Here is a 27,321-nt window from a genome sequence, read left to right on the forward strand (position 1 = left end):
TTTTTAAGATGTACCCGCATGACTTAGATTATGAGAGACCACAGTCACGATTTAAAACTAATTACCTGCAAAACTGGATGCTGATCCCAAAGACTACATGCAAGGTTAATGCAAGTTTTGTATCTTTGCCCTGACAGGACAGTAACAGCCAGGTGGCTGGTGGAGGTGTGTCCGTCTACTACTCCCATGTGCTGCAGATGTTATTCTTCAGCTATTGTCAAGGCAAATCATTTGCAGCCACTGTCAGCAGGACAACTCTGGAAGTGTTGCAGCTCTTCTCCATCAACATCAAAAGGTGGGAAGGGAGCGCTTCACGCTGAGCTTCCACGGTGCCCGCGTTCAGCAGGAGACTCCTCCAGCCCAGTACTGGCGTCTGTTAGGAATCTGTTGAAACTTACTTTGCTCTAGTAGGCCTCTCCCTTTTACAGACAAGAGGTACCCAGTGTTGGCAGGTTGGCTGTCTGCATGGTTTGTCCTCCGTGGTGCAGACCCCAAGCTGTAGGAGGTAGTTTGGGAACCACTGTCACTCAGAAGGAAGAAGTTATAGTCAAGGCAGTGCACCTGACTTTAGGGTGATAACTGACTTTTGAGAAGGGAGTGTAAGTTGTTCCTAGAAACTCATGCGGCCAAAGTGCCCTTTAAGTTTCCCTCCGGGCGTAGTTGATCAGAAGACAGCATGGTGTCAGCGGTGGGGGCATGGTTGAGGGTGGTGAGGGCGGTAGAGGCTTTGATCAGGTGTCTGGATAGTAGAGGTGTGAGTGAGGTGGTGAGTCTTAATTTAGGGAGCTGGGAGAAGAGGCTTGGGCTTCCTTCCTGTCTTTCCTGTCTGCCATTGAAGAGCCATAAAAGTGCTGTAGGCACTGTTTCTCTGGCCTCTGTGTTGTGAAATATTACCTGGTTGGAGATAAAATCAAATGGGGTATCATTCACGCAGAACTTGATGTGCTTAGAGATGCTTGGTAGGACCAGGGATCATGAGCCTTAGGCAGCTCCATGCGGTGGATGATCTCTAGGCACATTGGACCACCTCTTCCCTCAGACAGTGGGAGCTAGCAGAGGAGATTTCTAAACCAGGACTCCTATTGGGGAGCACAGAGTGGGTATGTGAAAGTATATGCGTGGCTGAGAATAGAGCTGAGACTCGTAGGTAATTTGAGTCCGTGGGCGTATACATTGCTCTGGAAGGCAGGTATTTGGTCAGTATGGCCTTTGAGTCAAGAAAAGGATGACTAGGTGGCGATTGACACCCTGACTGTGGCCAGTTTTGTTGCCTGCAGTTCCAATGGTGGCAGTAAGACGTCTCCTGCCCTTTGCCAGTGGTCCGAGGTGATGAACCACCCTGGTTTGGTGTGCTGTGTCCAGCAGACTACAGGTGTGCCTCTGGTAGTGATGGTCAAACCAGACACTTTCCTTATCCAAGAGATTAAGACTCTGCCTGCCAAAGCAAAGGTCAGTGCCAGATGCTCCCATTATTTGGCTGTGAACCTGGTCTGTATTTCTGCATTTGTATGTTTTGTCTTTTCCCTGGCCCTTTCAGTGGAAAAGGCTTATCAAAGAATTTTCACCCATTTTCTCCTAGATACCTTTTCTCTGTTGCTCTTCTGCAACCCCTTACCTTCTTTCTACAGGTTCTGATCTCTAGTTGTGGGAACTGACACCCTCCTTTGTCTCCTCTGCCAGATCCAAGACATGGTTGCCATTCGGCACACGGCCTGCAACGAGCAGCAGCGGACCACGATGATCTTGCTCTGTGAAGATGGCAGCCTGCGCATTTACATGGCCAACGTGGAGAACACCTCCTACTGGCTCCAGCCGTCCCTGCAGCCTAGCAGTGTCATCAGCATAATGAAGCCTGTTCGGAAGCGCAAGACAGCCACCATCAGTAAGGCCCCTCCTCAAAAGATGGTGGGGGAATGGGGATGGCAGTCTTCTAGACAAGACTCGGAACAGATGGTGATAGACGTCTGTGAAGAAATGGTGACTCTCCCACTTGCCTGTTCGGTAAAGGTAGAGATAGGTGCTAGTGAATTTCCCCAAAGCATTGTCAGGTTTCCTGAAGCCAGCAGTGTTTTTGTGGCTTTTAGAGACCTGACGTACAAATGGCAAGCACTCATTGGCTGTCCACTTGAGGTCATCAGTTCTTAGGTGCCCAGGAAAGAATGATCTCATGGATTTTGTTGGAGAGATTTTTCTCTGGGTTTGGGGAACATGGCTTAACTGATGTGAAGTCTAACATGGAACCAGTGGACGATAGATTGCTTCCACTGGGCAGTTTCCCACCAAGTAGTGGGACCCATCGTAGATTCTGAGCTGGGAGTCTTGCTCCTCACTGATAGAGGACTCTTCAGGGTGTGGAGGCTTGAATTCAGGAATGGAGTGACTGTGACTAAGCAGAGACCTTTGCAGGGGTCATCCGTGACAGATTTGTTTTAGAATCCATGTTTGAGGTGTAACGATGCAGCTCATTCTCCTGTAAAGAAATAGTTTCTGTTCACTTTATTTATTTAAAAGATTTTATTTCTTTTGAGAGAGAGGGAGAGAGCATGAGCAAGAGAGGGAAGAGCAGACTCCCTGCTGAGCGGGGAGCCCAGCACGGGGCCTGATCCCAGGAACCTGGGATCATGACCTGAGCCAGAGGCAGACATTTAACTGGCTGAGCCATCCAGGCGCCCCTGAGTTGTTTACTTTCAATAAACCAACCATGAGGGAATGTGTTGTTACTAACTGTACTCAGTACCACACCTGAGTTCTTTGTCCCGCTGGATCGAGGATCCCTGTGGTTAGGGATGATGACTGTTGGACTGTGGGCCCCATGCAGGCATCACGCTGATACAGACTTTTACATCCCAGTTGCCTGGAAGAGATTAGAGCGTCGGCGTGCAGAATTAGTTTGGGAGGGGCTTTCCCAGTGGGGTGGGTACAGAGGTGGGGTGACATGCTTACTGATGCTCTGTGTCCGCTGGTCCTATTCCCCACAGCAACCCGCACATCTAGCCAGGTGACCTTCCCCATTGACTTCTTTGAACACAACCAGCAGCTGACGGATGTGGAGTTTGGTGGGAATGACCTCCTGCAAGTCTACAACGCACAGCAGATAAAGCACCGGCTGAATTCCACCGGCATGTATGTGGCCAACACCAAGGTGAGGACTGTGCTGGGCTAGGCACCGTACCAGGGTAGAAGGACTCCTGAACAGTGTGGTTCGAAAACACCTCTCCTCTTAGAATGCAGGTGTGAAATACATACTTACAGTCACTAACCCTTGGATTCTAGTTAAGTGGTCCCTGGAATAAATGGCGATTCTAAACTTCCACATAGAAGGGATTCTGTTCCAATGTTAGCAGCAGGAGGTGGTTAGTGATGGGGAGAAAGTAGCTTGAAATTGGAGACTGTCCCATTCCTTGCCTCTCTTTTCCTGTCCTTGGAAGTAAGCAAATCATTACCAAGCAGTTAGGAGGGTAAAGGACTTCTCTGGGATCACATACTTCGGCGCCAGCAGACGAAGGGTTACAAGTTTGCCCCAAAGAACTTGTGTTCATTGTCTGACTTGTACCTTATCTCCCTCTAGCCTGGTGGCTTCACCATCGAGATCAGCAACAACAACAGCACTATGGTGATGACAGGCATGCGGATCCAGATCGGGACCCAGGCCATTGAACGGGCCCCATCCTACATTGAGATTTTTGGCAGGACTATGCAGCTTAACTTGAGTCGCTCCCGCTGGTTTGACTTCCCCTTCACCAGAGAGGAAGCCCTGCAGGCCGACAAGAAACTGAACCTCTTCAGTGAGTCGCCAGCCCCTGCCACATCCTGCCCTTCTCACTTCTCTGGCGCTCCAGTATTCTGGGAACCCTCTGCTCTCTGCTGCTCAGTGGTCTCTGCCACCCTGAAGCTCTGAGCTTCACTGGAGATGGGCAGGAGAGGGGTGTGCCGAAGAACAGGAGGGGTGAAGACAGGGCAGACCCTGCCTCCGCCTCCACGTCCGCTTCTGTGCGGCAGGCTCAGCCTTGCTGGCGTGGTTGCCTACGTGAGTGGGCAGGGAGGAGGCAGGCTCAGCGCGTGAGAGCAGCAGGTGTTCTGAGAGCACAGATGAGGGCCTCGGTCACAGGCTGCTGAGAGATGGATGTGTAGCAGCGCCTGGCTTTGCCGAGCCGTCAAATTCTTTAAACCCTCAGAAAACTACTCCCTGAGCCTTTCACGAGCCTGGCGTCTTTCTCTACCATTTACTGGCCGCCTGTCTGATGCTCTTGCTCCTAGAAATAGCTGCTGTTAGGCTGAATGATGATGATCTGTGTTTTGAACAGAGCGGGTGCTTAGAGCTCCCTGGGGGGTGGAGCTTGTGGGATGCAGTGCCCTGAGAGCACCAGAGGGGTCCTGCCGTGGTGCTCAGAGGCTCTTCTGAGAGCTGGCTTTCCTAGGCCTTTGGTCAGTGGGACTGCTTCACATGCAGTCAGCGTCTCCTCAGGGTCCAAGTGCTGTTCGAGTCTCCAGACAAAGTTTCTCCAAGACGAAAATCGGTGGGATTTGCTACTTTGCTCTCTTTAGTCTGCTCTTTGCTTTGGAGGCGGTCACGTTCGCCCTGTAGAGAATGTGCTTCCTAGAACTTCTCTCACTTGTTGCAGTTGGGGCCTCGGTGGATCCGGCCGGTGTCACCATGATCGACGCTGTGAAAATTTACGGCAAGACTAAGGAGCAGTTTGGCTGGCCTGACGAGCCCCCGGAAGAGTTCCCTTCTGCCTCTGTCAGCAACATCTGCCCTTCCAACCTGAACCAGAGCAATGGCACCGGAGACAGCGATTCCGGGGTCCCTGCCACCACCAGCGGAACTGTCCTGGAGAGGTACCAGCGCTGGTGGGGGTCGGCTCCCGTCCTTGCCATTTTCCCCTCTCCCGGCACAACCTGTCCTGAGAGAGTCAGCCTCTCAAAACTGCCCCAAGTGTAGCCTGTGAGTTTCAGGTTGTCCCCTAGCTGCCCGACTCCCTGTGTCTCCTTAGTATGCAGACGGAGCCTGGCAGCGTGCTCAGAGCTATGGGATTCCAGTCTGCCTGGGGGCTTCTGTGCCTTCTCTTAATGCTCAGGCGCCCTTTGGAGGAGCCAGAGACTGTGGAGTAGGAGATACTTAAACCAGCGTTAGAGATTTGGGTCCAGTCTTGCTGAGATTAGAGGGGAGAATCTTCCCGTTCCTTCTGATGTTATCTTCTCTTTCTCTGCAGCGGCCTCTTAGGTGGTAATGGCGCTGCTGGCCAGACACTGGCTGCTGCATGTGCAGCGGAGGTCAGAGCCTCCCCAGGCTCCCCCCAGGGGCCTTCTGAAGCGTCGCGCTTGGCTTCTTTGTGCTAGGCGGCTGCTGGTTTGCCGCGGTAGATGAGGCGACTCATGATGTAAGACGCTGAGTTTCTTACATCGTAAGTCAGAAGAATAGCCTGGCTTGAAGTCCCTGCCTCCCACCAGCAGGCTGCTCCCTCCCTTCTCTCTCTCTCTCTCTCTCTCTCTCTGTTTCTTCCCCCCACTCCCCTATTCTTATATTGTTTGCTTAGGATGTGTTTCCAGGTTTCTCTGAGCTTCACATTTTTTTCCTTTTTTTTTTGTTTCCCTTTGCTTCTCCCCCAAGTTCTGAAACTGAGTCCCTAACCAAGCTGGACCGGTTAGTATGCCCTCTTTCTTTTCTCTGCACGGGTGAGTGTGTGTCAGAGAGCTGTGTAACCAGTGGTGTGGCTTTGCTGCGGAAGAGTCCTCCTGCTCCTTTCTGTTCTGGTCCTTGCATGGCTGCGGAGCTATCCCGTGTAAGAGTGGAGTATGTGGAGGGTTGTACGTGCACACTTGGTGGCCGCTCCAGAACCTCCCCGCTCGCTCTTCTGTACCCCGTCCCTCTCCACTCCCTCTCCACAGTGGGTGAGAAGGGGGCGGCTGTGGGCAGTGGGATGACGGGGAAATCCTAGCATCTGACAAGCCAGCAGAGAGCTTGTTCATCCAACTTTGTTTTACGCCTCAGGCCCCTCTTCCCTCGCTCTTTGTTGCCTTCCGCTACCCCTTGACTTTTTTCTGTCCAGCTACCTCCTCCATACCTTTCCCTCTGTGCCCGGAGCCTTGGCATCAGGATGTTGGTCTTTTTACCATGCCACAGTGAACTCATAGGAGTAAGCCCTGAGGAGCATGTTGCTAGGTGCCCTTCAAGAGCTGGGTTTCTGGTTCCTTTCCCAGGAGAAAGTGGCTCAATTTTCTAAAGGTGCTTTGCTGTACCCTGTGAATGTTGGCATTTGGCATGCTCCTGAAAACACAGTTTGTTCTCTTCCCATACTTAGGGACTCACAGGAAGTGCCTTTGTGCATTTTCTGGAGATGTAAGTAGAATAGAACGCATACCTTCCCAGTATAAGAAGATGGCTTTAACCTTTTCCTTTGTGTATTCTTTTGTCTCCTGATCTATGGGCACCTGAGCTTTGGGTCCCATTGCATCAAGACTGTTAAGCCCCTCTTAGTGATCCCTGCCACAGGCAGCAGAAGGAAGCACACTTATCCGCTTTGAGGAAGAAAAGCCCTGTCTTTCAGTTACAGATTATGAACATGGCCTCAGGTTGATCTCCAAGTGGGAGCCAGGTTTCTTCTGGCCTGTAACACAAGGAAACGATATGCATGGTGCCTGTGGCAGTTCTTATTGTGCTTTGATTTTGTATTTGGCATTCATTAGCTGTCCCCAAGGTCCCCCTGACTGTAGTTCGCACAGGCTCAAGCACAACCAGAGAGAAGGGTGGTGGTTGTACTCAAGCCAGCTTTTCTGTCTCCCTAGGCTGGTTGTGAGTTCTTTAGAAGCCCTGGAAAGCTGCTTTGCTGTTGGCCCAATCATCGAGAAGGCAAGTGACTTTTTCAAAGCGCATGGGAGCTTTCTGAAGAGGCAGGAAGTCAGTGGAGTTGTCAGAGGCCCGAGGCCTTGCAGCTAAAGAATATTTATAGCATAATCTTGATTTGCAAAGAAGCTCCGGAGAAGTCTCTAGCTTAAGGCCTCCTGTCCTACTTTTGGGGGGATCCATTGTGAGAGTGTTTTCATAGGTTAGGACGAGTGCTGGCAAAAAAACACACTATTCCAGGAGTTGAAAGCTGGGACTCGATTCCTGCTCTTGTATTGTGGGAGGACTGTAATTTTTGAAATTCTTCATTTTGCTCTTAGCAGTCCACGTTGTATAACCTGGCGCTGGTGACCTAGAAAAGAGGAAGGGGGAGGGGCAGAGTGTACACAGTTGGTTCTGCACGGATTCGGTGGGGTCAGCAATAACCTTGCTGTCTTCTACATCAGGAGAGAAACAAGAATGCAGCTCAGGAGCTGGCCACTCTGCTGCTGTCCCTGCCAGCACCTGGCAGCGTTCAGCAGCAGTCCAAGAGCCTTCTGGCCAGCTTGCACACCAGCCGCTCGGCCTATCACAGCCATAAGGTAATCGCTCCCTCCCTGGATGCCTTCTGTAGAAGCGCAAGTTTTGGTACTGTTGGGGAATCAGGCCAGTTGGCCTCGCAAACGGAAAGCGAGGAGCACACAGTAAAGTCATTGAGATGAGACCCACACTGTCTAAAGTCTCTCCTGAGAAATGAATGACTCTCCCTCAAAACTGAGGACAAGCCGACTAACAGGCCCCTGGTTTGCATTGATTTTTTTTGTCACTAGTAGGATCAGCAAGGTCTAAGAGAAAACTGGGTGGCTTCTCCGGAAGAGCGTGGGCAGGGGAGTCACGGAGATCCTTCCTCCAGCGAGGCACCTCACTTAGGTGTCCTCGCTTGTGAGGAAATTGCCGAATGGTTGTTGGAGAGATTCTGAGGGGAAATCTGGGGCCTGGGGTGGGGGCGCAGGGAGTGTGTGTGTGGGGGTGGTCTCACCTATAACTGAAAGTGGTGGCTGAAGGCAGTAATTCGGGCCACCTGCTGTAGATGGGAAAGGTGACTGGTGAGTTCCACAAGGAAGAAACCAGCAGCCCAGGCGCCTCGGTGAGCTTTTGTGCCTCCAGCCCAGAGGCTTAAGAAATGCAAGTTTAACCTGCCGAACCTCTCGAGGAATGGCAAGTTTAGAAACACTCTTTGGGCTATAGGAACTTGCAGAGAAAAGGCTCTTCTGCTCTAGCAAAGTCATCTGGGATGTTGCAATTCTGGAGAATTGGGTGGTTCCAAATTTTCCTATCGCACTTCGACACTTAATGACTTTCGAATTTTGTGCCTTTAATGTTTCGTGATTTAAGAAGTTTACCTTTACTGGACTGCTTTGAAGACTTGTTCCAGGTAGTTGGCGGTAGTTAACCTGTTCTCCTGAGAGGAGGTAGCCATCCTGATGACCTGCTAGCTGTCCTCTCCTCTTTGCTCTAGTGTCCTACCCAGCACTTGCTTTTGGTTCATCCTCTGCGATCCTTTTGTTATAGGATCAGGCCTTGCTGAGCAAAGCTGTGCAGTGTCTCAACACATCTAGCAAAGAAGGCAAGGATCTGGACCCCGAGGTCTTCCAGAGGCTGGTGATTACAGCTCGCTCCATTGCCATCATGCGCCCTAACAACCTTGTCCACTTTACGGAGTCCAAGCTGCCCCCGATGGAAACAGGTGAACTTGGCCTGTGTGGTCGTGGTCCTGAAATCTGCTTGATACATCTTTTATACCCTTTCACCCTCTTCTTGTCGTCTCTGGCCTCCGCCTGATTGCATTCTCTGAGCCGGATTTTACTCTGTCTTTGTACCTTGTAGGGCTTTTGACGTTTAGACTGTATCATTTAAGCAAATACTCTTTCCAGTGCTTACCCCTTGGAAAATCTTGAGTTTATTTAGTGCTCTGGATGTCAGATATGATCTGTCTCTGAAGTACCTACCTCTTTAGGATCTTTAGGGCAAAGCTAAGCTTGGGCCCTGGTTGCTTTAAAGTAATAGGATCAAATCTTGCTTTCGTGCTATTCTTTTGCCAGTGTTTTATTAACATGTGCAGTGGGCTTTCTCAGTGCTTCATTCTGTTTTCTCTTCTCTCCTCACGTTGGCTGGGTACCTAACTTGTTTTGCCTTATCGAATACAGCTTATCGATGCCTTTACGGTTCTGTTACTTACATGCTCCCATTTGCTGTCATCGTCTGGTTCCTCCTCCTCATATTCTTATCCAGGAATCATGCCAGGAAATCTCAGATGTTCCCTAGTTTTTAGAAGTTGAGCAGTTGGACCTGAAATCCCTGAGTCTGCTGTAAAAATCCTGAATGCTCCCCTTTATTCTAACATACAATGTTTTTTGTGATATTCCTTTCCCAGATTGTTTTTTTCCTAGATGTGCCTGCTGGAGTCTAGGGATAGTTGGCATATTGATTGGGGCCCCACTTGAAACTCCCTCCCCAGGCAAGCTTCCTTGACCTGAGTTAACCTTAAAACAAATTAAATTCCATGTCAGATTTACCATCGTTAATCATTTTCTTTCTCTTGTTCTATTAGAAGGAGTAGATGAGGGGAGAGAACCTCAGAAGCAGCTGGAAGGAGACTGCTGTAGTTTCATCACCCAGCTGGTGAACCACTTCTGGAAACTCCATGCGTCCAAACCCAAGAATGCCTTCTTGGCACCTGCCTGCCTGCCAGGTATCATATTTTAAGGGATACTTGAAGCCTGATCTAAGTTCTGTCTTTGAACAGGTCAAACCCTTATCCTTTAGCTTCATCATCTATCTCTTCCAGAATTACTGGAAGATCAGTGCATTCTTCCAGATACAGGAGTTTAGCAGTGTGGCAAAGAAGTGGGATTTTTCTTGTACTGTAGCTCCTTCTGTGGGGTTAAATATTTCACATAAAGAGGCATTTTTGTGTTTCTGTGTATCCTTGATGGTCGTTATAATTGTTTTAAAAGTGTTTTGAAAGCTTGGGCAAAGCCACTTCAGAAGGTAAAAGTGAAGCATCACCTTGAGAATTGTTTTATTTTTAAGCTACTCCTGTGTTTGGCATCTGACTTCGCACTATCCAAAGTTTAAGTAGTAAGGTATAAGGATCCAAATAGCAATCTAGGAAAGTGGAGTGAGCCCTGGTGCTCATTTGTGTTTGCAGGTTGCTTGAGCAGTCAACCTAAAAGGAAAGTCAGAGGCCAAGTTTATCATCACCTAAGGTTTGGGGACTGTGGGGAACAAGTACAATCTGCTCACCTCTTTACACTTTTCTGCCCTGTCTTTCGATATCCAAGAGCAGACAACTCCTTATTTCTGTGATGCAGGATATCTGCAAAGGCTTTGAGACAGTTTGGGAGATGAGGAGACTGTTAATAAAGCAAATCACGAATAATGCTGACACCCTACATTCTATATGTGTGTTTTGTTCATCTGTTTTGCTGGGTGTGTGTGCTTCTCATTTTTTTATTGGTTTGACCTTTATGTGGGGATGAGGATTTGCACTTTAGTTTTAGATTCTCAAGCAGCTAGAATTTTTCCTACCATGTTTTCCTCCCTTCTAGGCCTGACTCATATCGAAGCTACCGTCAATGCCCTGGTAGACATCATTCATGGCTACTGTACGTGTGAGCTGGACTGTATTAATACAGCATCCAAGATCTACATGCAGATGCTACTGTGTCCTGTACGTATCACTCCAACCTCAGATAATCTTGTATTGGTCTGGGAGTGTCTAGAAATTTTTTTAAAAACAAATTTGTTAAATTAATGAAATACAATAGACTTTTCTTTTTAAAGCTTTTATTTACGTATTTATTTGACAGAGAGAGAGAGAGAACACAATGAGAGAGGGAGCACAAGAAGGGGGAGTGGGAGAGGGAGAAGCAGGTTTCCCTCTGAGCGGGGAGCACGATGCGGGGCTTGATCCCAGGACTCTGGGATCATGACCTGAGCTGAAGGCAGATGCTTAACAACTGAGCCACCCAGGTGCCCCGAAATACAATAGACTTTTAAAAAGAAGGTTGTGGGAAGTAAGACTTTTGAATGTCAATAAAAGCTTTATGATCTCACTCATTCCATGCAAGGGAAAGGTTTGAAATGGAGATGGATTTTGGTTTTTTTTGTTCAGTGCTAAAACACCAGGGAATGTACTGGTGGTTGCTACATAGTTAGTGTTAAGTTAGTGTTACTTAAATGAGTCTGTGAATGAACATCAACAAGATCTATTTTCAGTGACTGTGTCGTAGAAGCTTAGCGTTAGAAGTACTGATTTTAGCCCATAGCTAAGATGAGCCTGCTCTCTGATGAAAAGGCAAAATCCATTTGTAGAGAGCCAGTGTGACTTCAGGAGCAAATGGTCTGCCAGTCCATTACCAGGATCTGAGATTCGGGGATGTGGCGAATGGGTCTTATCTATGCCATGTCAGGAAATGGGATTAACACTGAACTTGGTCAGCAAGGTTGGAAGTGAGAGTAGATAGATTGGTCCTTCACATCTGTGTCAGTGGTTGACCAAAAAAGAATGTCCTTTATAGACAGTTTCATGAATGATATAAAACCTAAGCATGCTGGTTGTTTTTTTTTACCCCCCAACCTCAGGATCCTGCTGTGAGCTTCTCTTGTAAACAAGCTCTAATTCGAGTCCTAAGGCCCAGGAACAAGCGGAGACATGTGACCTTGCCCTCCTCCCCTCGAAGCAACACTCCAATGGGTAATGTGAGGTCTGGGTTTAGGCTTGTGTGGGTGGGGTCGGGGAGAGGGACGTTTAGCCTTAGGAGGTATTGCTCATGTGGACCAAGGTCCTGGAAACTTTTATGTATCCATTGTTTTATCCTACCTTATTCCGTTAAGAATTTAAGGTGGCACTTAAAAACGCGTATGGTAAGTAGAATTAAAAAAAATAAAATTGAGACCATAGGAAAATAAAGATATTATAATAAAAGCAAGCGAAGGATGCAGAAAAAGTCTTTTTTTTTTAAAGATTTATTTATTTTAGAGCACGCACACGTGTGTGGGTGCATGTACAGGAGCAGGGAGAGGGGCAGGAGGAGAGGAAGAGAGAGAATCTCAAGCACATTCCCCCAGTGAGCACGGAGCCCTATGCAGGACTCCATCTCACGACCCCGGGATCATGATCTGAGCCGAAACCAAAAGAGCTGGACGCTTAACCGACTGAGCCACCCAGGCGCCCCGAGTGCATAAAATTTCTGTCATGCAGTTCTTAATGTGTCTTGCGTTATTGCTAAGTGAGGATCTTCTGTTTGACTGAAAGGATCCCAAGAGCTTATAGCAAAAATAACAGTCACAAAAATCACATGACCACAGACAAAAAACAGCCATTTTTCCTGGCATAAAAAACTTTTTGTTAAGGACCCACTTTGCTGCCTAAGGCGTAGTAGCCCCAGTGGACTTTACCTACAATCAGTTTGATAGCAAATATCACAAGAGATTTCCCTACTGATATACTTGCACACAAGTCAAGGGCATAACACTGAACATTTTAGTAAAAGCAGTTTTACAAAGTACCTGAATGTCAGCATTATTATGTAACTCTCTGGTTACTTAGTTTGGTTTGGGTTGAAATTTCCAAGGCAAGTCACATACATGATTTTTAATTTTCCATTAGACACATTATAAAGAGCAAAGAGAAATACATTTGGTATATAAAAAATATCATTTTAAGTGTAGTCAGTATGAAAAAAGAAATTTTCCCTTTTTTTTTTTTATAAAGATTTTATTTATTTGAGAGATAGAGTGAGTTAAGAGAGAGCACACGAGCAGGGGCAAGAGGGGGCGAGAGAAGCAGGCTCCCTGCCGAGCAGGGAGCCCGATGTGGGGCTCGATTCCAGGACCCGAGGATCATGACCTGAGCTGAAGGCAGATGCTTAACCGACTGAGCCACTCAGGTGCCCCAAGAAATCTTCCTTTCTGAAAAAATTTTTTTTGCAGTTTTCAGAATCTAGGGTAGTTTATACTAAAACCACATCTCCGCTTGGACTAGCCACGTGTGGCTGGGGGCTTCCTTATGGTACAGTTGCAGGTCTAGTGGAATGTGTGCAACTTGGTGATCTTCAGATAATCTTCCTTGAATATCATTTATTGACGTAAGCCTGAGTTAGGCAGCAATGTGTGCCTCTTTTCTCTGGCGAGAAATTAGAGTACACGGAGTTGATGTTTCCATTTCAGGCCACGGTCTCATGCTTTCATGTTTTTCACAACCGCACAATCCAGTGAGTGTGAGGGCTCCACCCTCTTCTGACAATTAAGAGTCTAACCCTGACTTCTCTTCTATTAGAAGGGCTTCACACTTAACACAGAAGCCAGCCTGGGCAGGACCTGTAGTGGTGTCCTTCAGTTTCCATTCGATGGTTTTACATTTCAGTTCTGGTTATTCTCATAAGGGAAAACAACTAAACTGACCCAGTTATTTTGGACAGGAGCGAAATGATACTCCAAGCTGCCATGACATCACAGATAAACATCTCTAGTGTATTATTTTCCCGGTCTTGCCCAAGGTCTCCTGGGAGTTGGTGGGAGCCCATGGGTCCTACTGGTCTTATACTTCTTTGCCCTTGGAAATCTCTTGGGAATCCAAGGTTTTTTTTGTTTGTTTGTTTCGTTTTTTTGTTTGTTGTTTTTGTCACGTCATCTGCTGGGAAAGTGTTTTCCTAAGTGGGCAAGCTGTCACTGCCAACCCCATCTTCCTAGATTCCGCTGGGTTCAGGAAGTGGGAGGATAAGGCTTCCCTCTAAAGCACAGGGCTCTCACTGATAGCTTGTCTTGGGTTTATGTTGCCTTGTGACTTACCACACCACGTGCTGAGGGAGGAAAGAATAGGCACCTTCAGGTAACTGGGGTTTCTCTGACTTAGGAGACAAGGATGATGATGACGATGATGACGCAGACGAGAAAATGCAGTCATCAGGGATTCCGAATGGTGGTCACATCCGTCAGGAAAGCCAGGAACAGAGTGAGGTGGACCATGGAGATTTTGAGATGGTGGTGAGTGTCTGGCAGCAGGAGAGGGGAGAAAGTTTCACAACTCCCCTCCGGCTCTCATTCTGTTGACTTGCAAAAGCTGCCATTTACCATGGGACACTGACAGAGCTTTCTCTCTGCAGTCTGAGTCGATGGTGCTGGAGACAGCCGAAAATGTCAACAATGGCAACCCCTCTCCCCTGGAGGCCCTGCTGGCAGGTGCAGAGGGCTTCCCCCCCATGCTGGACATCCCACCTGATGCAGATGACGAGACCATGGTTGAACTAGCCATTGCCCTGAGCCTGCAGCAGGACCAGCAAGGTAGAAGGCAGTGCCAGGAACAGAGCCACCTGGTGGCCTTGCACAGCAGAGAGGGTTTGGCAGTTACTGATACCCAGCTGACTTAGCTTGTCCCCACATTTGGGGAGAGGTTGATCTGGGCGAGAGCTGCTCAGAGACACAGGTGGAGAGTGAGAGGGGACGTGCTGGGACTTGCCGTCTGGGAGCCCATCTCCTCGTTTCCTCTAGTTTGGTCTTTGGGGTTCTTTCCTCCCAAATCTGTTAGATTCCTCCAGCCTGTGTCCTGCCTGAGCTGAAGGAAGCCTTCCACCGTGTCTGTAACCAAACTTGGTGGGTAGACAGCGGTGGTTGTTGATTAACTTCCTCTAGGCCAGAGGGGATCACACGCTGGTGAGTTTAGACTCCCGAGGGCAGCAGGTGGCCAAAGCAGTGCTGTGGATGGGGTCTGGAGGGAATGCTGTGCTCACTCTCCACTTGTTTCCCAGGCAGCAGCAGCAGTGCCCTGGGCCTGCAGAGCCTGGGGCTGTCCGGCCAGGCACCCAGCTCTTCCTCTCTGGACGCAGGAACCCTCTCTGACACCACAGCATCAGGTAACTGTCCACAGCAAGGAGCACGGCTCAGGGCCCCAGGACCCTCCGGCCTTGTTTCTAGTGCTGTGAGAGTGGAACGGGCAGCTGCTTTGACAGGCCATTCTGGACTTCCTGCTTCTGCCTTTGCTTTAGAAACGCGGGCGTGGAGGGCACAGTGCTGCAGCTCAGCAAAGGCGCTCATGGCTCCGCTTCCTTCCACTTTGCATGCTGCCTGGCTCCTGCTGGTTCCCAGGGAGAGGCCGAGAGAGCGGCTTGCAGGGTGGTCGGCTGTAGGGCTGCAGTGACAGCTTTCAGGGCTCTCCACCAGAGTCCGGATGTTTTAGACAACAGGAGCAGGGAGACGAGAAGTAGCGAGAGCTTATGCCATGCACTGTTTTCTCTTCATTTACAAATAAAAGTGAAGCTGCAAGAAGCCGAGTCCTGCTTCAGGTCAGCGTGGCTCACCGTCGGGGCTGTGAGCTTGGGAGGTAGGGGTGTGTGGACACTTAAAATTCATAGGAACTCTTCAGACCTCGTTTTGTTTTTACATTTAATCTCTTTGCTGATCTGATCAGTGAAAAAAAAAGTCTGAGTAGAGAGTTGGACCAAATAGAGGAGGAGGGAACACCTGACTAATCCCCTGGAAAATCAAGTCCTGAGGAATGGAAGGGTTGATCTAGAGTTTTCCTGAGGGCTGCTTCCCTGTATTTCTTTCTTCCTTTCTTCCCTTTCTTTCTCTTCTCTTGGGAGCGTTACCCTGGGTAGAAGAGAAAGGGAGACATTGGCTGTCCCCTCTCACCTGCTGCCATGCGTGTCGCTTTTCCGTTCTCGTTAGCTGCTGTCTCCTCAGGCTTGGAGGTGGCTGTTGCGCTGTGCCGATTGTGTTCCTCTTGTGCTCTGTGGCTGTCTTGGCTTTCCTCCCCCATGTATCCCATCCAGCATTGTCCTCCTGTCTCAGCTCAGCCCTGATCCTGGATGCTGTGGCTGTCTCTGGGGGATTTCCTTGCTTCATTCTTAGTGTCTGAGGAGGAGGATGAGGAGGGGTAAAATTTTCCCCATGAGCTCCCCTCTGGACCACCTGACCAAACCAACCAACGAACAAACCAAGGTTGATTCAAGAGCTCATGATAAGTGATTTGTAACATAAGCACAAATTAACTGATTGCAAAACAAATCTCATTAAAATTCAGAGTCCTGTGCTTTGAATGGCAATGGGTGGTTTCTGATCTCAGCCGGTGTCAGTAACACCTAGACAATGGTGGCTGTGAGGCATTCTAGCTAGAAAACTGAGCGTCCACATCATAGATTCTTGTTGGATCTCAGCACTGTCTACTTGCACTATAGCATAGTGGCAAAGGAAATGCCCAGCGAACTGGGGTTTCCCTCTGTCTCAGTACTGTTTGCAACTCACCGTGTATAGTGTTTGTTCCTGTTGGTGATGAACCAGCAAAGCAAATCTTTCCCTTTTTCCTTCGATGACAGGATATATAACTGCATTGTGTCCTCTGCGCTATGTGGTTTGATGCTGTCGCCCCCAGGAGGGGTTTTTACCTGTAACAGCTCTTGTTACTCTCTCAGCTCCAGCCTCGGATGACGAGGGCAGCACGGCAGCAACTGACGGCTCCACCCTTCGGACCTCCCCTGCCGACCATGGCGGTAGCGTGGGCTCAGAGAGCGGGGGAAGCGCCGTGGACTCGGTGGCTGGCGAGCACAGTGGTAATATGGCTGGGGGGCCTGATCTCCTTGGGCAGGGGCGGGAACGCACTAGGAATCTCTGCCTGGCTCCTGGGATTGATGTCAGCAAAGGGAATTTTTGAGAGCTCACTGAACATCTGGTGGAATTCATTTGACCTCAACACTGGAGTTTCAAATGTTTAGTGATAAGAGCTTAGGCACAACTGTGGTTAGTGTTGGAACATTTTACAGGCAGCTTTTAATCGTGTCTTACTGGAGGAAAGCAAGGATGTGCATTATCCCAAATCAGGAGTAATCTAAAATAGTTATGGTATGACCTTGAAGTCCATCATACTGTGGCTTTTGTCCCCTGTGTTGGGGGAAGCTGTGTTGGGCAATCTTCCTTTTTTTTTCCCCCCCTAAAGATTATTTATTTGACAGACACAGAGAGAGCACAAGTAGGCAGAGCAGTAGGCAGAGGGAGAGGAAGAAGCAGGCTCTTGCTGAGCAGGGAGCCTGACTTGGGGGCTTGATCCCAGGACCCTGGGATCGTGACCTGAGCTGAAGGCAGATGCTTAACTGACTGAGTCACCCAGGCGCCCTGGGCAATCTTTCTGTTAACATAGCGGGCCACCTTCACAGTCTACTGGCTGATGCAGTGGGGCTGTGGAATGAGGAGGCATGCCATTTTGGTTTGACCTTGTAAACCAGCCTGTGGTTAAAAATTAGGAAAATATTTTATGGAAGGTGTTGAGTAGCTGATAATTCCTAGATTTCCAAGTCATTGTACGTTTCCCTTGGGTTAGGAGATGGAAATTTTATCAGCGGCAGAGATAGTTCTTGTAGGTGGGTCTTAGAGTGGCTGCCCTGAGAGTCTTGTAGCATAGTGCTCTGGGGTCAAAATCTTGAATTCAGTCCTTATTTATTCTCTTCTTCACACAGAAGAAAAAATTCTCTGAAGCTAACAGTCGTCCCTGAACTATTGCTGACTTCTGAGTGCATTGGATTCTGTCATGCTTGGGGATTTGATTTACACTTTTTTTTAACCATTTCCCTTCAGTATCCGGCCGGAGCAGTGCTTATGGTGATGCCACAGTGGAGGGGCACCCAGCTGGACCAGGAAGTGTCAGCTCAAGCACTGGCGCCATCAGCACCACCACCGGACACCAGGAGGGAGATGGCTCCGAGGGAGAAGGAGAAGGGGAAGGGGAAGGAGATGTTCACACTAGCAACAGGTTAGGACCTGGTCATTTGTCACATAGTCAAGAGGCTATGGGAGAATATTTCAGGAATAGGGTGATGGATCAGTTGCAGGAGGTAGAGTGATGATAATAGTGTTGTTGTTATTTTTTTTTTTTAATATACAGGTTAATAAACTCAGGAAACGGTTCAAGATCTTAGGAAGCATTCTAGGTCTGTCGTCTTTGTCCTAATTAGAACTATATCAAATTAACTGCAGAGAGAATAGAATGTGGTTTTTCTCTTAAGGCCCCCCCCCCAATATTCCCTTAGTCACTGTAAAGTGATTGTCATGAGAATGTGTATCCTGTTCAGATCTTTCTTGTTTCGTCATTACCCATAAACCCACTTTATAGCATTCTTATTACACATTCTTGTGGCACTGTTCTAGGCTTACCAGTGATTAGCTATGACATACATGCTAGAAATGGCTCCTTGTTCAGTATGTTTACAAGGTAACAGAGAATTAAGACAGAGCAAATACATATCTATGTCTAGAGATACCAGTGGTAGGGCATTTGGCAAGTTGAAAGTAACCTAAAATTCCTAATCCATCCCCTTCAAGAAGTTCTGGTGGTGGTTGCTACTGGATTGGTGGGGTGCACACAGTCTTAATTGAGAGGGGAGCCTAGTGAAATACATTTGTGATCTAATGTTTGTTAAATTTGTTGAGGCCCAAGATTATCACGTTAGTGCAGTGCAGAAGTCATCAATAAGCATTTTGGACTCAATGATTTCTATCCAGATAAAAGGTCACTGAAGCTGTCAGTCATGAGACATTTTCAGAGGACCTCAGGGAGTATCTCCCATACTCCATTTCCTGCTGTTTCAACTTCAGTTCTTGGAACATCTCTTGGATGATGGGGACCTCTGGCTCCAATAAGTGATGATATTTTGTTGGAGTCTGTTTTTTAATATCTTACCATAAAGGGGTTTTAACTTAATCTTTTTTTCTCTCAACAGGATTTCTAGGTTAATTCCATGTGTTCAGAGAATGTGGTCTTTGTGATTTTTTTGTTTTTTGAAATTTATTTAAAACATTTTTAATCCAATCTGCCATTGCTTGTTAATTGAAATAGTTAAGTTCATTTGTGATTAGTGTTCATTACTGATGAATTGGAATTTATGCCTACCATTTGCTTCCTGCTGCTTATTTGTTTTGCCTGTTTCTGTTTCCTTCTGTCTTTGCAGTCCTCTTTTGGGTCGATTTGCTATGTTTTCATCCCTTTTCTTTTTTCTGCCCCTCCCTCCCATGTTTGGAGGTTGTTCACTGTTTCCAGTCCTTTGGTGGTTACCCTGTTCATTTCAACATGTACATTTAACTTACCCAGAACTAAAGTTCACTCACAGCTACATCTTCTTCCTGCATAATATAGAGGACCTTAGAAGATTTGGTCCCTTCTTATCAAGTTAAGCTATTATTTTTGTGTGTTTTAATTCTTTTTCAGAAAAGGCCTGGGGTGCCTGGGTGGCTCAGTCATTAAGTGTCTGCCTTCGACTCAGGTCATGATCCCAGGGTCCTGGGATCAAGCCCCTCATCGGGCTCTCTGCTCAGCAGGGGGCCTGCTTCTCCCTCTCCACTTGCCCTGCTTGTGTTCCCTCTCTCGCTGTGTCTCTGTGTCAAATAAATAAATAAACTTTAAAAAAAAAAAAGGCCTTTGAAGCTTTCAAGGTATTGTTGCTATTCATGTAGTTTACGTGGTCAGTGTTTGTTGAGATTTACTCATGTGTTTACCACGTTCTGTGTTCAACATTTGCTTGTGCGTGTCAGACCTTCTGTCTGGGATCGTTTCTTCTTGAAGTGCGTCGTTTAGATTTTCCATTAGGGGAGGGCCACCGCTTTTGAAATCACAGATTTTCTTAGTCTGGAAATGTCTTCGTTCAGCTCACATTTTGTGGACACGTTTTTGATGGGTATACAGTTTTGTGCTGATAGTTTTTCTCCCCCCAAATTGAAAATGATATCCACTGTTATTGCCAGTGAGAAGTCACCTGCTATCATAACCGTTGCTTCTTTGAAAATAGTGTTCTTACTTGCTGCTTATAAGATCTTTGTCATTGTTTTTTGGCATAAAGTTAGGATGGATTTCTTTTTTCTTTTCTTAAGATTTTATTTATTCGAGAGAGAGAGTGCGTGCATGCACAGTTGGGGGGGGGGCAGAGGGAGAGGGAGAAGCAGATTCCCCGCTGAGCAGAGACCCAGATGTGGGGCTTGATCCCAGGACCCTGAGATCATGACCTGAGCCGAAGGCAGTGACCTAACCGACTGAGCCACCCATGCGCCCAGGATCGATTTCTTTACATTTGTTCTGCTTAGTGGTCTTTGGGAATCTTGAATATTTGGGTTAGTGTCTTTTACTCTAGAAAATGCTTATCTGTTTAATCTCCTCAGATATTGCTTCTGCTTCATTTTCTGTCATTTTTCTTCCTGGGACTCTACTTACATACATGTTTTACCATCCTGTTTTCTGTTCCATATCTTGTAATGTTTTTTTCTTTAAAAAAAATCACTGTGCTTAATTATTTATGGCTTCTTAAGATCTATTTGAGTAGCAGGCATCAGAAAACATCAAATACAGGGGTACCTGGGTGGCTCAGTTGGTTAAGTGTCCAACTCTTGGAAGCAAGAAAAAAATAGAAGAGTTCGTGTGAGATTGATATTTCATCTATAAATTCTTGTAAAAATTCAGCAGTGGAGTCATCTGGGTCTGGACTTTCTTTAAAGAAAGATTTAAAATTACAGGTTCATTCTTTAAATGATACAGAATTATTTGTTTCTTCCTATGTCAGTTTTGGTATTTTGTGTTTTTTAAGGAATTTGTTTATTTTATTTAAGTTGTTGACTTTATTGGCATAAAGTTCATAATCTTTTTTTTTAAAGATTTTTAAAAATTTATTTTAGAGAGGAAGTGCATGCACACGCATGTGTAGGAGAGGGGGGCAGAGGGAGAGGGACAGAATCTCAAGCAGACGCTCCATTGAATGCTGAGCACAGAGCCCAGATAGGAAGATCAATCTCACGACCCTGAGATCATGACCTAAGCCAAAATCAAGGGTCAGATGCTTAATCAACTGAGCCACCCAGGAGCCCCCATGACCTTTCTTTTCTTAATCATGCTTTTAATGTCTTAAGGGTCTATAGTGATGTACTTTTTTTCATTTTTAATGTTGGTAACTTATGTGTGTGTGGTTTTTTTTTTTTTTAAAGATTTTATTTATTTATTTAACAGAGACATAGCGAGAGAGGGAACACAAGCGGGGGGGTGGTGGGAGAGGGAGAAGCAGGCTTCTGACTGAGCAGGGAGCCCGATGCGGGGCTCGATCCCAGGACCCTGGGATCATGACCTGAGCCGAAGGCAGACGCTTAACGACTGAGTTACCCAGGCGCCTTGTGTGTGTTCTTTTTTCAAAGGTCAGTTTTCCTTGGAGTTACCAACTTTATTTACAAGGAACTGACTTTTAGCTTTGATTTTTCTGTTTTATGTCTGCTTTCTGTTTTATTTCCACTCCTAATATTTTCTTTCTCTGCTTAATGAGCTTTTGTATTATCTTTTGAGATTTCTTTGTTCTTTTTTTAGCTTGATAGATGGAAGCTTAAATCATTGGTTTTATTAAATACATATTTGAAGCTAAATATTTCTCTCTGCACTTCGCTTTAAAGTCTGCTTTGGCATATATTTTGATGTGTTATATTTTTATTGCTGTTCAGTTCAGAATGTTTTCTAAATTCTGTTTTGATTTTCATCTTTGGCCTGTAGGATATTTAGAAGTGTGTTGCTAAATTTCCAAACCTTTGGGAATTTTCCAATTATTTTTCTGTTACTAATTTACAGTTTAATTTACTATGGTTGGGGAACATACTATGTGATTTCAATCCTTTCACATTTCTTGAGACACGACATTGCTTCTAAAATGATGTTCTTTCTTTTTAGGATTTTTAGTGTTTTTAGGAGGGCCATTTTAGGTAACCTAGCCATGTTAGTAATAGAAGTCTTAAGTTTTTTTTTTTAAAGATTTTGTTTATTTGAGAGAGAGAGAGAAAGTGACAGAGCTAGTGAGAGAGAGCAGGAGTGGGGAGGAGAGGGAGAAGCAGGCTCTCCGCTGAGCAGGGAGCCCAATGCGGGGCTCAATCCCAGGACCCTGGGATCATGACCTGAGCCGAAGGCAGACAACCAACTGAGCCACCCAGGCGCCCCTAAAGTGGTTTTAAGCAAACTTTTTTTTTCAGGGACAAGTTAATCGTGCAATTGTTAAATGACTTGTTTATAATAATATAACTAACTTGTTTTTACTTTAAGTCAATAAAGAAAAGGAAATTGTAATTTTTGGTATAGGGTTTACTTTTTTTGTTAGATTCTAAGAGTTTGAAAAGCCAACAGTGTGGCAACATCTTGGTCTGGGTCCAGACTTTGCTCATTTTGTTGACTTTTTCTTTCATACATATGTATTCACAGGTATGTTCTGCCAATCTGAAGATTTTCATCCATCTCAAAGCTTGTTGTGTTTTACCCTGCAAGTGTAAAGTGAACTGCTAAATTTGAACTGCTACCGTCCTATTACTTTTCTTTGCTGTATCTTGTACATTCCTGAGCAACGCTTACTCATCTGTGGTCCCCACGCAGCTTGCTTTATTCTTTGGATGTATGTGTGAGCTTTTATTGTGCGACCGTATTCTGAAGGACTTTTATTAGCTCATTCCTTTGAATTATTTTTGGAATCATGGGCATTTATTATTTATTGATCAAGTAAGACCCCATACTTTGATTCAAACTTTAATATTTTGAAAATATTCTGGATATCTCCTAGGATACGTAATACATGAAAGTCACCTTTTTATGCATATGTAGGCTTGTGGTTTGTTATACACAGTCTGTAAGGTAAAATGAAGCAAGAACAGTTTACGAACTATGAGAGTGAAGCCATTAATTGATTGAGCAAATGTGTTCTTCATCTGTGTAAGATTGTGTTAGGTGAGACTGCCAGCCAGATTGTCAACAGGAGCCTGATTAGTTCATACTCATTTTGGTTCTCTCTTGAATCAGCATATTTACTATAGATCTCGAGGCACACATTTAGTAGGGAAGCCCAGCTGTGTATCTGCAGATGAAGAAGGTTTAGTTAGTGCCCAGTTGAATATATGGGAGAACTCATGGGTCCAGTGTGGAAAGGGTAGAGTGGAGATTGAATTTTCTACTAGGAAAAATGGTAGGCGAGTTGAGAGGGTAAAGCAGTGCCAGGCCTTCTGGGAAGCAAGAAAAAGAAAGGACTGGGTCACGGTGCAACCGGACGATGCAGACTTTGTATATGGAGGAATCTCAGAAGATAATGCCTGGAGGCAGAATGGGGCCATGTGTTGGAAAAGGCCGTAGAGTGCACTACTAAAGGTTTGATTTTGCTGCTGAGAACAACTAGGGCTGATTGAGGAAATACTAACTTTTCCCGTAGCAGGCTTTCAGGGCCATAAGATGTTGTATTTTGGACTAGTTTGTTCCTTTTAACAGAGCGAGATTGCTCCTTGTGTTGGTGGTGTTACCAAATAGGCATTTCTGAACATTTTGCTAATGGTAGGATTGTTTCTAAGCAGTAGGCTCCTTGTTTACCTTGGTGGCAGGAGGAAAGAACTATATTCAGCTGGTTAGTGGTTGTGAACTAGCTCACATCTCATGTATTTTCCTTGGCCTTTTAGGCTGCATATGGTCCGTCTGATGCTGTTGGAGAGACTACTGCAAACCTTGCCCCAGTTACGAAATGTTGGAGGTGTCCGGGCCATCCCGTACATGCAGGTATCCCTCAGTTCACCTGGGTCTGTCACATTATGGTTGGACCATCGTTCAGCATGCTCACATCTCTCTTCTAGAGACTCTGTAGGCTTTGGTTGGTGTTAGGTCATAGAATAATGGAATGCAGTTTTGAACTGCAAGTTATAGCCCTTAACTCTCTAGATGAAAAGGCCAAGGGTCAGAGAATTTAAAAAGATGTCCACAGTCATCCAGTAGTTATTGACAGAGCCCAGGAGCAAATGTCTGCCCCCAGAGATTCTTAGTGTGTAGTGAGTCTTTATTAACACCTTGTTGGAATGTGGTCTGGTAGCTGTTCTCCCACTAGCTGCCTTCCTCTTAGGCAGAAAGTTCTTTACTTTTGAGCACAGCCACACTGTCCTCTGTCAAGCCACTTTGGTTGGTTATAATGTAGTTTAGTCAATTCGTTTTGCAAACTCTTTGCAAAACATTTTTTGTGATGCCAAGTGTGGCATATACCAAAATTTGACACTTTTGACTCTGGACACTTAAACTTTGGATACCTTGGGATTTAGGACCTTCTTGTGGATTACAGTTATGATTGACAGGGCAGTCAGGAAGATTGGGATTTCTTCTGAACCCCCTGTGTTTGGAGTCGTCTTTAGGGTCCTGGAGCTCATGTTTTACCTCTCTGTTGACTTCCAGGTCATCCTGATGCTCACTACAGATCTGGATGGAGAAGATGAGAAAGACAAGGGGGCCCTGGATAACCTGCTCTCCCAGCTAATTGCTGAACTGGGCATGGACAAAAAGGTAAGATTGGAGAGTTCTCCCATGTGAGAAACAGGGACTGAGGTCCATTTACAGCTTGTCATCCTTCTCTTAGAGGAACTTCACTTAGTTCCTCTAACTTCACTTAGAGGAACTTACACTACCCACTGAGGGCTCCAGTTCTGTGGATTTAACAAAAATGTTGGCCTGCCTCCTTTGGCCCAGGACTCCTGTTGGATCTGGACGTAAATGAGGAACAGACCAAGTCCCTGTCCTCACGGACCTTTTGTAACTCTCTAAGCTGAAAACAATAAATTAGTTGTTTGTATTTTAATACGGTCTCTTAAGCACATCGGGCTCTAGGTAATCCGGGTGTAGTCCATGGAGGCATTGGTGCCTGTTTTGACTCTGATCCCATGTGAGAACAGTTAGTGCTGATAGGCTGGGGGGAACCTTGTTGAGAGGACGCCTCAAGCTTAAAGTAAGTGTGGGCTTCTGGGCTCTGCTTCTGCCTATAGGACGTCTCCAGGAAGAATGAGCGCAGCGCCCTGAATGAAGTCCATCTGGTAGTAATGAGACTCCTGAGTGTCTTCATGTCCCGGACCAAATCCGGATCCAAGTCTTCCATCTGTGAGGTACTGTCACTTTGAGCACATGGGTGTGGGGAGAGGTAAGAGGATTGTCTGGTTGGTGCTAGGGCTGAGGGCAGAGGTGATAGTTAGAACAGGCTATTGTCGCTCTAGAGGAGAAAGATTCTAAGCTGTCACCTCTTGAAGAGCAGAGCCACCACCTCTTTCAGAATCCCTTCCAAGCCCTGATCTTCGCCAGCAGTCCCTCCATTGGAGGGGTTACAGGGTTTGGAAGTTCCATTATTGAAAGGAGGGGACTGTTCTGCAAGGCACAGGGTGGCTAAGGGGATTCCCCTACGGTGTGTTGCTATAATAATAAAGTAATAAAGTAATAAAGCAGAAAGCAGTGTGTGCGCGGTCGAAAGGAGATTAACACAAAGCAGAGAAGGTAGGAATGGAGGCTGAACTGCATCCAATCTTAATGAGCTTATGAGCTGTGGGGTTTGCTGGGATTTGCAAGGCTCTCCTAATGGTTTTATTTACAGTGGCTTTTCTCCCACTTTTTATTCATGTGATCACTTAAGCCATCTCCTTTAGAAGCTAGTTTGGTGGGGAGAGCCCCTTCCGGGAGGGTGGGGTTGCTGAAAAGTGCTTAGAGTGGAAAGTTTTCTCTCTCGTTCTTGAAATGGGCTTCTTTTCTAGTCGCCCAGTGAAGAAGAAAACCCGCCCCTCCCAGGAGAAAGGTTATCCAGTCCTTGCCTCCTTGGCCTCTCACACCTGTGTGTGGGCGAGTAGAGCTGGGACCTGGGCTTGGTTGGTTCTTACCATGCCATTGTTGGAAAGAGTTTGGGGGAGTGTTTGAATTAGTTGGGGGACTTCTAACTCAAGAGACGAGCTCCCTCCCCCAGTGACCTACTCTGAGACTACCGCTGGGGAGGTTCCTACCCCTGCCCCCAGTGGTCTCACAAGCCTTTCTGGCCTCCTCCCTGTTTCCCCCCAGTCGTCTTCCCTCATCTCCAGCGCCACAGCCTCGGCCCTGCTGAGCTCCGGTGCCGTGGACTACTGCCTGCATGTGCTCAAATCCCTGCTGGAGTATTGGAAGAGCCAGCAGAACGACGAGGAGCCCGTGGCTACCAGCCAGTTGCTGAAACCACATACGACTTCATCCCCACCAGACATGAGCCCATTCTTCCTCCGCCAGTATGTGAAGGTGAGGCCTTTCCCCGGACGAAGGACCGCTCCTGCCCTCCTCCAGAGCACTCTCCTTTTTGCCCCCTGTGAGTAGGGCTGAAGGAGCCAAGGGCAGGGAGCTGCAGGAGGCAGACCGAGTGCCTTGGGGGGCTTTGATCTTGGTGCAGTTCAGTGAATAACCACTTCTCCCACCCTTCTGCTGGGATTCAGACTCTTGACAACGTGTAAAGCAGAGGAACTGAATGAAATCAGACTGGTCTGTTCTTTCATGTTAAGCTCCTTAGAAAAAGGTGAGCAGGCACAGGGTGACGTCAGAGGTAGATCATGTCCGTGTGTGTGTGTCAGAGACTCCCCCTGCTGTCATCAGAGGCCCTTGAGGGAGCTCGTTTAGAAGATAATCTTTCTGATCAGGTGAGTCAGGAACAAGCATTCCCACTTACCAGCTGTGAAGCTCAGACAAGTTCTGTGCGGCTTTTGTGCGCCTTGGTTTGCACACCTGGAAACTGAGGCTCCACACGGGATCTGCTGTGTAGGGTCATAGGGAGCACTGGGTGACCTGACGCAGTCAAGCCCAGTGCCGAGCGCCTTGGGGCCTGTCGGTGTCTGTCATTGCTGCCGTTTCTGCATGTTTGCGTCTGAGCGGCGGCACCAGTGTGTTCCTTGCTGCGCGCTCCTAGCTGCTTTGACTGAGACAGGGATAGAACAGGCATAAAACATGAATCGCATCATGTCCTTCTCTTTTCTTAACCCTTTGCTGGTTTTCTATAACTTGTAGGCCAAAGAGTTCTTTGAGGACCCACCTGTCTACTTAATTCTCTAGCTGTGTCACTACCGCACCCCGGCACGCAGCTCCCCGTCCTGTGCCTTGCCCCAGATGTGGCACACTGCCTTCCTACTTGCTGTCCTTCTGAACTTCTCTCCCTTTGCATTACTTCCTTCCCCTCTGAGCTAATTCCTAGTCCTTCATGACCCGGCTCACACACTGGGTCCTGGGAAAACCCTCCCCAACATGCACTTCCTGCTAGCAGGTCAGATAGAGATGGCTTTTCCCCGGGTCCCCAGAGCACCCTGTGTACACATGTGGAGTCTTTTCCTTGTTTGCACCCCTAGTTGCTTGGCAAAGACCCGATGAGTAACTGGTGATTGAATACGTGAGACATGTTGTGCCCCAAATTCTGGCAGGCTCTTCCTGGGGGACCATGCGGCCTGCAGGATAGCTACTGCTTCCACCACCCTCACACTCCTCAGCTCCTCCTCCTCTGTGGGACATGCATTAAGTGATCCTGGCCGTCCTGATTTCTTTCTTTCTTTCCTTTCTTCCTTTCTTCCTTCCTTCCTCCCTCCCTCCCTCCCTCCCTCCCTCCCTCCCTCCCTCCCTCTCTCTCTCTTTCTCTCTCTCTATCTCTTTCTCTCTTTCTCTC

The 27,321-nt window shown here is 47.0% G+C and overlaps 1 protein-coding gene across 8 annotated transcripts in view; it reads left to right on the plus strand.

Moving 5' to 3' along the window:
* UBR4 (ubiquitin protein ligase E3 component n-recognin 4) overlaps nt 1-27,321 on the plus strand; it is a 131,264-nt gene that overhangs the window by 51,901 nt on the left and 52,042 nt on the right. For 2 of the 8 annotated variants that reach the window (XM_073903272.1, XM_073903274.1), the window contains exons 44-66: nt 138-295; nt 1,278-1,449; nt 1,681-1,882; nt 2,979-3,142; nt 3,569-3,785; nt 4,623-4,839; nt 5,612-5,644; nt 6,787-6,850; nt 7,291-7,425; nt 8,396-8,570; nt 9,258-9,341; nt 9,435-9,575; nt 10,435-10,556; nt 11,471-11,582; nt 13,743-13,873; nt 13,993-14,170; nt 14,635-14,739; nt 16,297-16,434; nt 17,453-17,627; nt 23,318-23,414; nt 24,075-24,182; nt 24,659-24,775; nt 25,710-25,919. In XM_073903272.1, coding sequence (XP_073759373.1) covers nt 138-295; nt 1,278-1,449; nt 1,681-1,882; nt 2,979-3,142; nt 3,569-3,785; nt 4,623-4,839; nt 5,612-5,644; nt 6,787-6,850; nt 7,291-7,425; nt 8,396-8,570; nt 9,258-9,341; nt 9,435-9,575; nt 10,435-10,556; nt 11,471-11,582; nt 13,743-13,873; nt 13,993-14,170; nt 14,635-14,739; nt 16,297-16,434; nt 17,453-17,627; nt 23,318-23,414; nt 24,075-24,182; nt 24,659-24,775; nt 25,710-25,919 — 3,255 coding nt within the window. The remainder of the gene's footprint in view (nt 1-137; nt 296-1,277; nt 1,450-1,680; nt 1,883-2,978; nt 3,143-3,568; nt 3,786-4,622; nt 4,840-5,611; nt 5,645-6,786; nt 6,851-7,290; nt 7,426-8,395; nt 8,571-9,257; nt 9,342-9,434; nt 9,576-10,434; nt 10,557-11,470; nt 11,583-13,742; nt 13,874-13,992; nt 14,171-14,634; nt 14,740-16,296; nt 16,435-17,452; nt 17,628-23,317; nt 23,415-24,074; nt 24,183-24,658; nt 24,776-25,709; nt 25,920-27,321) is intronic. The other 6 variants (XM_073903273.1, XM_073903275.1, XM_073903278.1 and 3 more) reach the window with 6 other exon arrangements.

Source organism: Callorhinus ursinus, unplaced genomic scaffold (assembly GCF_003265705.2).
Source record: "Callorhinus ursinus isolate GAN/ISIS: 27379988/994484 unplaced genomic scaffold, GSC_fseal_2.0 scaffold18, whole genome shotgun sequence".
In the NCBI taxonomy this organism is placed as follows: Eukaryota; Metazoa; Chordata; class Mammalia; order Carnivora; family Otariidae; genus Callorhinus; species Callorhinus ursinus.